This window comes from Eptesicus fuscus, chromosome 9 (genome assembly GCF_027574615.1).
Source record: "Eptesicus fuscus isolate TK198812 chromosome 9, DD_ASM_mEF_20220401, whole genome shotgun sequence".
In the NCBI taxonomy this organism is placed as follows: Eukaryota; Metazoa; Chordata; class Mammalia; order Chiroptera; family Vespertilionidae; genus Eptesicus; species Eptesicus fuscus.
The window spans coordinates 44459758-44474761 of NC_072481.1; the positions used below are offsets into that span (position 1 = coordinate 44459758).

The 15004-nt window shown below is 35.8% G+C and overlaps 1 protein-coding gene across 1 annotated transcript in view; it reads right to left on the minus strand.

Annotated features, from left to right (window-relative positions):
* Positions 1–15004, minus strand: part of ITGB3BP (integrin subunit beta 3 binding protein) — a 48917-nt gene that overhangs the window by 28995 nt on the left and 4918 nt on the right. The window contains exons 2-3 of the mRNA XM_054720868.1: positions 11672–11714; positions 1604–1739 (exon numbers count right to left, since the gene is read on the minus strand). Of these exons, the coding sequence (XP_054576843.1) occupies positions 1604–1739; positions 11672–11714 (179 nt within the window). The remainder of the gene's footprint in view (positions 1–1603; positions 1740–11671; positions 11715–15004) is intronic.

Genomic DNA, 15004 nt, shown 5'->3' on the forward strand with positions numbered 1-15004 from the left:
GTTAGATAAAAGTGTGTATTAAAATTGTACCTTATGTTTTGTATAATATTTTAAAAGTGAGGATTGTTGAAGTTATGACTTCATTTAGAACTTAATTTATTTCATAAGAGTCAGGCTTTCTTATTTCTAAAATATGTATAAGATGACATAATCTGATATAAGAGCCTAGACAGAATACTCCTCCTTTGAGACTTCTGTATGTGAGATACATATAACGAAGAGTATATAAAACACAGTTTTAATGAATAATTATAGAGTGAACCAGTATAACCACAATATAGACTAAGAAATAGAATATTACCAGCTCCCCAGGAAACCTTGCTATATGACTTTTAAAAAAAGAGCTTACTTAGTACTATAATCTGTGATAATTATCCACTTAAATGTCAACTGGAATCATGTGACCAGTCTTTTTATAGGCAAAAGGAATGTTCCCTTAAGTCCATATTTAATTTCAATATGGAAATTAAATACAGATCCACTTAAAATCTATTCACATTTCAGTATAGAGAAGCGCCATCTCTAAGGCACTAATTTTTATTTTTAAACCTGAGTTATATCAAGTGTATAAAAAACAACTACAGAACTTGAAGAAAATGTATACATCTTCATATATTTTTGTGAAAGCAAATCTAACAGTGATAGCTTTAAGATAAAAAGCATTTGATTAAAGTAAAATAAATGTCACTTAAAAGTTTAAGATCTCATTATGTGTTTCATTACAACAAATTAGGTAAAATGAGAAGACTTCTTTGTTTCTGTGTAGCTTCTAGTATATGCTTAGCACTCAATAAATGTGAAACAATAAAATATGAATTAGGCTAATCACAGCATATCTTAAATATATTTTATTAAATTTGAGCCTACTTAAAATTTTATATTATAGAAACTTGACATGCCACTGATTCATAACCTTTTCTAGTATTAAAAATTAAACCTATGAAATCTAGATTTCTATATCTTTTAAGTAAACATTTAGCAGTAAACTACCAGAGAAGAAAAAATATGTATGGTAAAATTTAAACTAACAATACTTTAAAATAAAAAATTTAATATTAAATTAGGTTATTCTCTTATGGAAAATTCTACAAACCTTTTGCAAATTCATTCAAAATAGTAAAAAAAAAGAGAAGGGAATTAAATATAATAAATAAAGGCAGCTATATAAAGAAACACAAAATGTGAATAAAACTAAATGGACAACATGTATAAAAATAACATTTAGAAGTATCATTCTTAAACTGTATAGTGCAGCGGTACCTGAATTATGTGCCCTTTAATTTATGCACATGATGGATAGCTTGTTAAGAGGCATATCTGTAACCATTATAATTGATAGTAGCTGAAGGCAGTCAGGCCATAATTTCTATTTAATGGATGGAATAGAAATGGAACAAAGTCTGCAGCAGCATTTTAAAATAAGTGCCTAGAAAGTTTACATTTATGTCCAAAGTAATACCTATATTCTAGCCTTTTCTATGTTGAATTCTTTAAGAAGAGAAAAATCAGCTGCAGTAATATCCATGTATTATTAAATCAAAATTTTGATTTAACCAATAACCTAAAAAATATTACAATAAGTGGGAAAGAATGTTTAACTAACCATTTGTAGGTCCATTTTTGTGCTCTTGTTCTTTAGAGCTTATGGGCGAAGCATATGGGCTCAATCGACAAGTTCCAGTTGATGGAGAATAATTTGTCGCACTTCTCTTCCTTGTGATTCTTGAAGGCTCCAATGACTGGAAATAAACATTAATTTGGGACAAAAATACTTGTTTAGTTATAGATCTTTGAAAATATCTTTGAAAATATCTTTGAAAACTCAGAAAATTTAACCCATACTCTTTTTCTTGTTCTTTCTTTTGGATTTTAGGTATACTCAATTATTACCTTCAAAGTGCACACTATTTTTCAAGTTATGTAGCTATTTTAGGTCTCCACACTAACTAGGGCATCTCGATTTGATATTTATAAAATTTTAACATTAAAGGTTTATTACCTTCTAGATACTATTTCCAAACAAGATAAAGCTAGAGGTAGCTGACTCTCCCAATTATATCCTGACTTTTGCTATCAGTTGAACCAGAAGTAATAATGGGGCCAAGCCAGGGAAACTCTCAGATTTTATAATAAATCCCACAAGGAAATCTTAGGAAGGATCAGTAATGTCCTAAACCTTCACAGTTGCTCTGTCACAGTGTCTTGTCTTATTCATAACCAAAATAATGTTCAAACAATTGAGTATGGTATTTAAGGTCTTTGAGAATTTGGCCTATCTTACACAAATCCTCTCTGCAGCTCCCTCCTCTGTGTTCTCATACTTCCTATTGGAGCTAGCAAATTTTTAAGTTTCTGTCTGCCCCACTAAAATTTGAGTTCCTGAAAACAAATATCACTTCTTCAACTTTGTACCCTAGGGCTCAAAACTTTGTGATGAATAAATGACTTAAAAGGAACAGTCCAACAATATGCAGATGGTGTATCATAGAATTGTACACTGAAACCTATATAATTTTATTAACCAATGTCACCCCAATAAATTCAATAGAAAAAAAAAAAGAAGAATAACAATTTGGCCAAGCCACTCTATACATTCATTCTTTTTTTTTTTTTTAATATTTTTATTTATTTCAGAGTTCTTCTCTGAAAGGGGAGAGGGGGAGAGAGAGAGATAGAAACATCCATGAAGAGAATCATTGATCAGCTGCCTCCTGCATGTCCCCTACTGGGGATCGAGCCCACAACCCGGGCATGTGCCCTTGACTGGAATCAAACCTGGGACTCCTCAGTCCGCAGGCCGATGCTCTATCCACTGAGCCAAACCAGCTAGGGCTACACATTCATTCTTTAGTTCATTCATCCAATATTAAATGGCACCTGTAGTCTCAGTATCTAGGTTATGTACATCTGGGCTTAGCCCTCTCATTCTTATCTTCCCTGGAACTTAGTCTTTGGTTTAGGTCCCTATTCATGATCCACTTCTTCCAAACACCTCTTATCACACTATTAATTGCTTGCTCTTCTGAATTCCCTTTGAACTTGTTTTCTATAATGCTTACTAATCACCCAGCACTTGCTAACTAATGTATACAAAGAAATAGAATAAAATGTTCTGGCCTCAGATAGTAAGGTTTTATGTGTGCTAAAGAAATTAAGCGGAGAGAGAAAATCAAAGTGGGCTGCAGTAACCTCATGGAACAATTCTTGGTGAGAGTAAAGGGTGAGGCTTGGATAAATGAAAATAAAATTATGAAAGACCTGAAGTCTAGATGTAAAACAGACATAATAGGGTAGATTTGGGGGATAAAGGAAAGGTCTGAGGTGTTGCCAACATTGTAGAATTGAACTTAGCTTGATAGCTGTCTTGAAAGTTATATAACTCTCCATTGTCAACTATTCTTTATTTTTAAGACACCATGGCAGAAATAGTGGCTGTGTCACATTTTTTCAATAATCTTGGTATTAGTTCCCAAATCTGTAGCATCAACTTTATTTTACAGTTAAGATTTTAAATGATAAATACTTTCTATTGAGGGAACAAAAACATTCCATTCTTTATTTTATGTACCCATAGTAGCCACAAATGTAACCAATATCTTTTTAAAAAATCCAACTATAATATCAAGTTATAACTCTAACACAATCTTTTTTGTAGGGTGAAAGGGTTTTAAGTCTCTTTATCAGGTGGTTATTACCTCTCCATCTTGAGTTTTCACCTGTTTATATGTATTCAGTCATAAACTATGACATTTATCCAATCCTACCCTACTTTTCCAAGAATTTATTGTCCAGAACTATTTCACTGTGTATGTACAAGAAATGAAAGTCACTACCCTAATGTACATTTATGTCAATCTGTTTTCCTATTTTCACCAAAAAATTATTTTTTCCAATTGCCAAATATCTAAACATTGTAACTGTAGATCATACCTTTCTCCTTGAAAACAATTTTCTAGCTTTCATAAAATAAGTCTTTGTGTGTGCACATGTGTGTGTATTTTTTTTCTTCCCTCACCTTAAAAATACTGAGGTGTCTCTTTTGCTTTTCTTTTTAGTCATCTGTGTTGGTTAAAAGGAAAAATATGTCTACAATTATTAAATACAGAGTAATACATACTATCCCACTAAATATTTTTCAGTAAATAAATAATTTTTATAAATCTGCCTACTGATATACATAAAGGCACAATTTTATTTCTATAAGTCTCCCCCCTCTGAAAGTTGTATCAAGATCCTCTAACTTTTAAACCTTAAAGATGCTTAAAAGTGACCCTAGAATTGATCTGAGACTTTCCATTCTGCCACCCCCCAAATGTTGAAGGACATGGCCTATTGATTAGTATCCCACAACAGGAAGAGTTAAGAATACTGGCATTTGTAAGCGGTTTCTAGTGGCTTTTCCATACAAACTACTTGTCTTGGCTCATGCTGCAAACTTTCCTAAAATCTCTCAAACAAGCAGCATCTGGCCTTGGGGAGCCTTGTACCTCTTGCTAAGAGGCCCTAGGCCCAGCCAGCACTAGGTGGCCAGCCTTGGTTCATGGCTTGGCTCTCCTGGCCACTTCCAAGTCCAGCACAACTAGCAGCTCTCTGCAGATCTCTTTGTAGCTCATGCCAGGTGGCCCCAGGCATGGCACACTCAGTGACTGACCTTGGCCTGCACCTCCCAGGAGTCCCCAGAGCCAGAGCACTCAGTGGACAGCTTCAGACCATGCCAAATAACCACCCAACTACCTCCACAAGCAACATACTCAAGGGGTGGACTCAGTGAGCACTGAGATCTTGCTCCTTGGCATGTGTCATCGGTTTGGCTCAAATAAACTCTTATAAAAATTCTCCACAGGTTTGGCATCAACATTTACTTGGTAACTGGCAGTAATCGAAGAAGCCCAACCAGGACCATCCCATGGACCTGAATATGGTGCTAGGTACAAACAAAGTCCCATTGTGCCCCACTGGCTCCTTGCTTTGTATCAGGAGATGAAGACTTTAAAGGTCATTGACTGCCACCTGGAGATACTATTTATTGGAAAGGACAGCTAATAAAAGACACACTCCAACCTAAATGTGAATGAACATCTATGCCTGTCTGTGGAGGTTAAAGACTCCTTGAGGATGAGGAGTCACTGACACAAAGGCAGACAGCTATCCCAAGTCATTGCCAAGGCCTGTATATCTACAGATTGATATTGAACTCAGAATCTTTTTGTTTGATTGTCTTTACCTGTCTGCTAATATTAGTCATAATAATAGTTATATTTGTTCTTTGGATTTTTCTATGTAGTCCAAGTGTTTATGATTACTGAGCACTTATATGATATCTGTTAATACTCTTTCATGGCTCATGCAAATGTTATACTTAATGCCAAATACAGAAAGATGAGAAGGCAAAACTTGGATCATGATAGTTCAGAACAAGAGTGTTTGTTCACAATGAAGGCCATAAGACCTGACTGCCTTCCATTTACTTGCCCTTCCTTTTTTTGGGAAATATTCTGCCTGACTCAGATCCCATAATTACAGTATTACCCCATCCCCAGTGGTGAATAAGACAATGTCAATACTGAAACTTCCTAGGAATGAGCCTTCCTACTGCTGTGAGACCACACTATCCAACCCAAAGGTTGGTCATCAATGCATCCTTCAGACTGATTTCTGACCAAAAGGGGCAACCATAGAGGAAAAAAGGGGTTCTATGAAAAGTAACCTCACAGAGTGATCTGATCATAAATTACTAACTGGGGAAGTCATGGTGGGTAGTAAAAAAACCAGACCTATAACTTCTTTACTGATAGGTTTTAGGGGGGCCCTGCCCATTATTCTTGTGCACCTAAGTCAGGGATGGGGAACGTCCACCCCGTGGGCCCTATAAGACCTAAGAAATCATTTGGTCTGGCCCTGCCAAGATTTATCTAAATTCAATAAATCTAGGAGCTTTTTTCATAGCAACATGAATTTATACTAAGTGAGTTATATTAAGCGAATTATGTTATAAATACCCAAATGGCCCTTGGCAGAAAAAAGGTTCCCTACCCCTGATCTAGGTTAACACACCTTTGAAATGCAAGTGGTGTATTAACCCTCAAGAGAACACATACTTGCCCTAGCTGGTTTGGCTCAGTGGATAGAGTGTCGGCCATCAAACTAAAGGGTCCTGGGTTCAATTCTGGTCAAGGGCACATGCCCAGGTTACATGCTTGATCCCCAGTAAGGTTGTGCAGGCGACAGCCAATCAATGAATTTCCTCTCATCATTGATGTTTCTCTCTCTCTCTCTCTCTCTTCCTCCCTCTCTCCCTTCTTCTCTGAAATAAAAAAAAAAGAACACATACTCTTGTTAACTATCATATAAACCAATTGCCACCTCACTTTCTCCAATCTTCACATTCCCTCCTTAATTTCAAATGCATAAAAGAAACTGCAAAACTGTTTTTCTCAGGAACATTTGAGATCTTATTCCATGGCTTATGTCATCAGTTTGGCTCAAATAAACTCTTACATTAAAAAAAAGGGGGCGAACACAGCGGGCACCAGAGCCACACTAAAGTGAGTCCTGCTCCATGAAGTTGGTCCCTACAAAGCAGATCCTCCATGGTGGTCATGGCCAGTACTCCTAATTGATCGGCCTGTGGGTAAATCATTCTCATTGATGTGCTCACAGCAATCAAGGCTCAACTACAACAGGAAGGTGCATACAGCCCACAGGGGATGCTGCGTACTTGGAGTGTCCAGCTGGGGTGACTAGGGAGGCTGTGCCACTGGGTCTACAGGACATCTACTACATAAGGTGACTCTATGGAGACCTGGAGACATAGCAGCTCTACCTAAAACATAGATACAAACACAGGGAGGCTGCCAAAATGAGGAGACAAAGAAACATGTCCCTAATGAAAGAACAGAACAAAACTCTAAAAAAAGAATGTACCGTATTTTCTGGTGTATAAGATGACTTTTTAACCCAGGAAAATCTTCTATATGCCCAGTCGTCTTATACGCCCGAAAATACGGTAACAAAATGGAGACAATCTAACAGATGCAGAGTTCAAAACACTGATCATAAGAATGCTCAATGAACTTAAGGGAAGAGTAGAAAAAACGAGTGAGAACATCAATAAGACCATTTTGTGCCTCTTGAGGTGATGTAATAGGAACTATATAGATTACCTATGAGACACTTCTTACCAAAAATTTGGACCAGAATCTAATCAGTCCTCTATCTCTAACTACCATTTCCATAGGAAATAGGAAATACGAATAGAGAAATCATTTAAAGGATACCACAAGATTTTGGTTGATTAACCAAACCAGAATTTGGAAGATACTTATAAAATAAATATCTGTCTTTCTCAAAACATAAGTTACAAGAAAAAGAGTAACATTTAAAAAGTTCCAAAAAGACTTAAAATATGTAAGAACCATTACAATGTATCAACCTTGTTTGGATCCTTTTTTTAATAAGCCAACTATAAAAGGACATTTTGAAGCAACCATGGAAATAGGAATATTACCTTGGTGAAAGATATTAAGGAATTACTATTAATTTTGCAAGGTGTAATGGCACTATGGTCATGAAAGAAGTAATTATCTACTAGAAATGCATATTAAAGAATATTCTGATGAAATGACATGTCTGGCACTTACAAGCCTATATAGCATGTTACTGTTCAAAACAACATGAGATTAAATCAAGTGCCAGAAAAAATGATGCAATCAAGAGACAAAGTAAACATGAGATGTATGAAGCTGTGGCTGGCGTAACATGGCATAGTGTCTTACAGCAAACTTTTTTCTTTTACCAGTAGAAAGAGAAAACTCTAAAATACAAATAAAATTAGTAAATACATAAACCAGTAACATACTTGTTTATTATTATGTATTATGTACTGTACACAGTTGTATGTGTTATTATTTTATAAGAATGGCAGCGCACTAGGTTTGTTTACACCAAAATCATCACAAGCACATGAGCAATGCACTGCACTATGATGTTATGATGGCTACATCACTAGGTGACAAAAACTTTTCAGCTCCATTACAATCTTATGGGACATTGTATATGAGACCCATTGTTGACAGAAATTTCATTATGTGGTGCATGACTGTACATACGTACATAAATATATGTATGTGTATATATATCCTATATAATAAAAGGGTAATATGAAAATTGAATGAACAGCAGAATGACTGGTCACTATGATGCGCACTGACCACCAGGGGGCAGATGCTCAACGCAGGAGCTGCCCCCTGGTGGTCAGTGTGCTCCCACAGGGGGAGCGCCCCTCAGCCACAAGCCAGACTGATGGCTGGCGAGCCTCTCCCGCCTCCGAGGCAGCGCTAAGGATGTCCGACTGCAGCTTAGGCCCACTCCCTGCGCCTAAGCCATCAGTGGGATACCCCCCCACACACCAAGGGCTCCCGGACTGCTAAAGGGCGCAGGACAGGCTGAGGGACCCCCCGCCCAATGAAGTGCACGAATCTCATGCACTGGGCCTCTAGTATATAAATAAATAAATAAATAAATAAATAAATAAATATAGCAAAATTAATAAAATTATTGAAACAACATGGGAGTTCATAAAATCATTTGTCCTACTTTTGTATATGTTTGAAAAATTTCATAATAAAAAGGTAAAAAAGCAAGGAAGAAGGGAAGGGGAAGGAGGGAGGGAGAGGTCAAGGAATAGAGCTGAGGCAGATCAGTAAGTAAATCTGTAGAATCTACACTAATAAAAGAGAAATATGCAAATTGATTGTACCTCTGCGACACCCACCAGCCAATCAGGAGTGAATATGCAAATTAATCCAACAAAGCTGGTGGGTTAATTTGCATATGCAGGTGAGGAGCAGCCAGGCAGGGTGGGACACCTGCTATGAGAGGGAGGGCGGGGGGCAGAGGGAGCTATAGGAGTGGCACTCCAGAGCAAAGACTTGCAGGCTCCCGGGCGGCTGGGAGTGAAGCCAGGGGGAAGAAAGGTCTATTCTTGCACGAATCTTCGTGCAATGCGCCTCTAGTGTAAGCTATAAAAGTTCCTAATGCTCAGAAGCCCTGTCTTAGATAAGACAAGCATAGGCCATGGAAATAAGCAGATTTAGAAGTGTCCTACCAATAGTAATGTAATAATCTATGTCCAAATCAGCAAACCTCCCCCAAACCTGAACCGCCATTCCAGATTTCTAGCAGCATGCCGACTGAGTTTGCCTTAGCAGGAAGTATGCTCCTTCCCTTCCCATCCGTAGCATCTGCTTCTTTCATTCCTTCTACGAGATGGACTGAAAGGGATTGTGTCAAGCTGGCTAGGTCTACAATCAGGTAGCCAGTTGTACGTATAACATCATCTGGACTGGTATTGGCAGCAGTTTGTAATAAATAATTAATCTTTGCTCATGAAAATTCATCAAAAAACAGTGCTTAGAGGACAAGAACTTGAGCAGCCCAAATACTGTAGGTGATGATAAATTGAAACTTTCAGGACTCCTCACTATCCCCAAATAATTTGGAAGGTTCAGTAAGTAGTGGTACTTGCAGTATACATCCTATATATTAAAGAAAGGTCACAGGGGATGATCCATACCTCTGCTTCCCCTACTAGGAGAATGATTTAAAAAATGACTTTTGCAGACTTGCCCTAACATCATGGAGCATTAATCTGTAACTCCATGGGAACACTGGAATATAAAAATTCCCAATATCTATGAGAGGAAATAGCAGATTAAGATAAACAGGCTCCACTTCAAACAAGTGGCATATAAGGGCTATCTCCTCTCCTTGACACCAAACCCTTCTTCCTTCAGCATCATATTGGTCAGGCAAAATGACCAAAAATTACTACTAGTTCCACTGTAGCTTCACAGCAATTATGTACTCTTAGAAGTCTAGCTCTATGGTTGTTTTTTTTTTGAATGTCTGTTTTCCTTTGCATGGGCTAAGACAGCCTCAATGGGATCACTGGCATGTGGGTAGATTCTTGGGAGCCTGGCTGTTTCAGGGCTGAGTTGTTTCTGGAGTAGATGGAAGGATAAATGTAGCTGCGGAGAGAAGACTAGACTTAGCAGTAGCGCAAAAGCTATCAGACCTAAAATGTGAATATAGAGTTGCTAACAAATGATTAGGTAGAGTACAAAAGCTGAAAATATCAGAAACAGATCAGAAAACAGAAGAGAAATGATGAAGGCCCAGGCGAGGATACTGAAAACTGGTATTTAGAAGGTGGTGGCCAAGCTAAGTCAATTGGTTTAAAGGTACGGAATTGGGCCAAACAAAGCAATGTATTTTTCTAATATAGGATATTAGCTGTGGCACTGGCTTCCTTGATACATCGTAATTTGGAGAGAGAGAGAGAGAGAGAGAGAGAGAGAGAGAGAGAGAGAGAGAGAGAGTAAGAAAGAAAAGGAAGGAAAGGAAAGAAAGGAAGGAAAGGAAGGAAAGGAAGGAAGGAAGGAAGGAAGGAAGGAAGGAAGGAAGGAAGGAAGGAAGGAAGGAAGGAAGGAAGGAAGGCAGGCAGGAAGGCAGGAAAGGAAGGAAAGGAAGAAAGAAAGAAAAGGACAGAAAGCCTGCCATGACGACAATTGTACTTCACAAAGAGGATAAATTCCTAAATGGCTATTCTTTTTCATTCGAATAATGTTACCATCTCCCAAAGAACAGTTTTGGGGCAGGAAAGAACAGTATTCCATTTCAAGCTGGACTACTCATCTACCCAAATACCATTTTGACCAAAGAAACAGATGCAGAATTACAGTCACAGCTGCATTCTGTACAGAGCAAGTTGGATAATGGTATCCTAAATTGCTAATTACACTGCTAATGATTTTTTTTAGTGGCACTGCAGTATTTTGCCACCTTTGTTTAAATTTTTTAAAACAGCATTTAGGAACTTTTAAAAATGGTAAACTGTTAAAATACCAGTGAGTCTTCCAAAAAAGAATTCCATATAAAACCATTTCTTGAAATGGTATTCTCCTATGGGATTTTGTAGCAGCCTATTTATTGACTAGCTATTTGTTTTAATTTACTTTCTCACCAATTTATTTGCACTTAAGATTACTGAGGCCATAAGTATCTCAGTATTAGTGTTTGTATCTAGATCCATATTGGTATGAAAAGATAATAAACTAACATATGTCATGATATGCTGGCATTGGGAACGTGCTATGACTAGATTTACAAAAAGTAATAGCAACAGTACAATTTTATTTTTATTGTGACAACCATGGTGAAATTTATTACAGTGTTAGTATTTTATTGTTTAATCATGCCAGTGTAGCTGAAAAAGGTAATTACATTTTTGATATAAAAATGCTGTTAATGTTTTTATTTCAGATATTATAGAAGATTATAGAATGCAGATTAAAACATTACCATTGTCCCATATTGTTTCTTGTGCATTTAAGTGGCAGAATATTTTTTCTACAAATAGTGAATTAATTTCTACTAAATTATTTCCATAGTATTTCTAAATAATTTGCCTCTTAAATGAAACCTCAAGCCGGCTGGGAACTTCCATACATTAGATTTACAAAAATGTGTTATATGCAGAAAATGATGTACCAATCGCAATTATGCTACAATGTTTTTTGATTACTTTTATATTTAGTAAGGTAAATTAGCTGTTAAAAAATTAAGAACACAATCTTACTATGCAATTATAAATTCATAAGTAAATACTTACATGTGCTTCGAACGGATCATCCAATTTCAGTGATCTTTTAACACTGCAAACAAAATATTTCAAGAAATCTTAGACTTGATGTGCTTTAAGTAACCAAATATTTAAGAGTAATATATATATAAAGATTCTAAGTTACTTTCTCCAAGTAAAGTAAAATACCGTAAGAAAGCAATTTTCAGAACAATGAAACTTTTTAAAATAGCATATTTCAAGATGGACTCATAATTAAATATTTAAATGAATCTTTTTATGCATATGTGGTTTTATATATGCTCTATCATATAATTCAATCATTAGTCATATTATAAAATGATCTTAGTAAAAATTACTTATTTGTGTGTTCTAAAATACTACTAATAAAAATTATACAGAAGAGCAAAATAATTTACATACCTTCAATGGAGATACTGAAAGTACATTATTTGCACAAATAATGCACTAGGTATTAAAATAAAGGTATGAGCAAAGTGAAACAAGTTTTCCACATTTTTGTAGCTTTAAACATAATTCAATGCTATCAGACTATGACTTAACTGAAGAACAGATGCTTTATGTCTTTATAAGTCCCCAATCCATATGAAACTATTTTTTGTCTCCTTCACTAAACTGATTCAGGAAGATGCCAGGCTCTCTCTGTGCAAAATCTGTTCTGCTAAACTGGATGCCCAGCTGTTGGTGACAATGCTTAGAAAGGAAAGCTGAATATTTATAATACTTTATTTCATACAGCTGTCTTCTAAAGAGCAGTCATCAACATTTTATTGAATGCAGACTAAATGCTCAAAGGAGAAAAAGGTCAATATAAATTAAAAGTAGTTTTCCCAGTGACAAATACAGAGTTATAAATACTTTCTTGATCCCTGAGAAACAGAGATTGTTATTTAAAATATTAGAGAATTTGTGCATTAGGAAAAAAAGATTGTATTATAGCTAAAGGTTGCAGTATAGAAAACAAAAACGTATATTTTAGCAATGACTATTCATAAATGACTGACTACTGACTTTCAAGTAAGTGACAGGAGTGAGAAAAATAAAAGGGATGGACAATTTACAGAAATTACTGTTCATTAAATATTAAATATAAAAATTTTATCTAGAAAAAGGTTCACTTAAATTTGCTATTACTTCTATATTAGCCTATTACATAACATTATTTCTTGAAATTAATTAAACTGGTTTAAAGAATTAATTATATCTTTTCAAAGTCTATTTGAAATCAATATAATATAAATTCTCAATGAAGCAATAATAGAGGTAAGAACAAGTAAAAATGTCAGATAACCCCAAAAGAGTATTTTTATTTAGTTTTGGAATATACAGGTTGTCCCACTTTGAATAATTATTCATTCCAATGGGTTAAATCCGAAAAGAAAGAAGCACCAATTGAGCTATAAGAAAAAAGTGTGTATACATTTTTTGGGGGACTCCCTATATGTTACCCTACTCATTAGTTACTTACAGGTGTGTAAGATGTTCTGGCATTTAATGAAACTTCAAAAGTAGAAATAAAAAACTAAAAGTATGCAGTCAGCATTTTTTTATCCTTTATTTTGAAATGCTGTTAAGATGCAATACTGCCCTAGCCAGTTTTGCTCAGTGGATAGAGCATTGGCCTGCGGACTGAAGGGTCCCAGGTTCGATTCTGGCCAAGGGCACATGCCCAGGTTGTGGGCTCGATACCCAGTAGGGGGCGTGCAGGAGGCAGCTGAACAATGATTCTCCGTCTCATCATTGATGTTTCTTTCTCTCTCCTTCTTCCTTCCTCTCTGAAATCAATAAAGAAATATATATATTTTTAAAAGATGCAATACTACCTTTCAGAAGGAAACAAAACCCCACCCTGTTATTAACTATTTAAAATATTTTTGCTTTATTATTGCTGGTTAATTCCTAGAGAATGAAACTAAATGTTTGGATTTAAAGGCTTCTAGTTTAAGTCCTAGGCTGATCTAAGTAGTGCAAGGAAATACGTGAAAGTGAGAATTAGATTGCTGTCTCCCAGTTTAACAGTTTAGTGAGAATCTAAACCATATTTTATTGTGGGAAATGTAATTTTCAGATAATTCAGGTATCCAATAATCAAAAGCTGAAAATATTTATAAGAATCATAAAAAAAATTAACAGAGAAGATTGGAGAAATCAAAGAAATCACTTAGCTAATTCAGTAAGGACAAGTTGACCACTTGTCCTTACCACTGTGTGAACAGCTCGAGTGAAAGAACTCAGATCTAGGTCCTATGCATCATAAATCTTTGTTAAATTGAAGGGGAAGGACTAAAGAAAAGGTAAGGAAGAGCAAACTTACTAGAGGAATTTATGACCATCTATTCTTATTTACCATCTATTAGAACTGAGCTCACTGTCAAGATATCAATTATTAAATTAAGCACCTCCTATATGCTTTTACATGTTTTGTTTTGTTTTGAACCCATTCTTTTATCCAGATACAACTGTAATACAAGCATGAGATGATGTCAAGCAGATTAGGATAATGTTAATAGGAACAGAGAAGAAGAGATGAATAAAACATATTATAAAGGAAGTACAGACAAAACTTAATTTGATATGTGGGCTATTTTCCTAAAGTATATACTCACCTGCTACCAGTAATAGTTAGCAATTAAAAGTGATACATCTCTGATAGTTCTGTAAAGTTATAAGCAGCTCTTGTGGTTACTACCTTGGTTTAAAAAAAAATGGAGCACTCAAAAATAGGCAAAGAACTCAAATAGGCATCTCTCCAAAAATACACAAATGGCCAATAAACACATGAAAAGATGCCCAACATCACTAATATTAAGATCAGCACTAATATTAAGGAAATGCAAATCAGAACCACAATGAGATATCACTTTACAACTATTAGGATGGCTACTACAAAAACCACAACAGATATAAGTGTTGGTCAGGATGCAGAGAAAGTAGAACTCTTACTCGCACTGCTAGTGGTACTATAGAATCATATAGTTGCTATGGAAAACACTTGGGCAATTCCTCAAAAAATTAAACATAGAATTATCATCTAACTCAGCAATTCCACTTCTGGTATATACCCCAAAGAACTGAAAGCAGGGACATGAACAGATATTTGTACACCCCTGTTCACAGCAGTATTGTTCACAATAGCCAAAAAATACAAGTAATGCAAATGTCCATCAACAGATGAATGAATAAACAAAATGGTACACACATACACATATACATACACACAATGGAATATTATTCAACCTTAAAAAGGAAGGAAATTCTGCCCTTGCTGGGTGGCTCAATTGGTTGAAGTGTTATCCCATACACCAAAAGGTTGGGGGTTCAATTCTGGTCAGGGCACATATC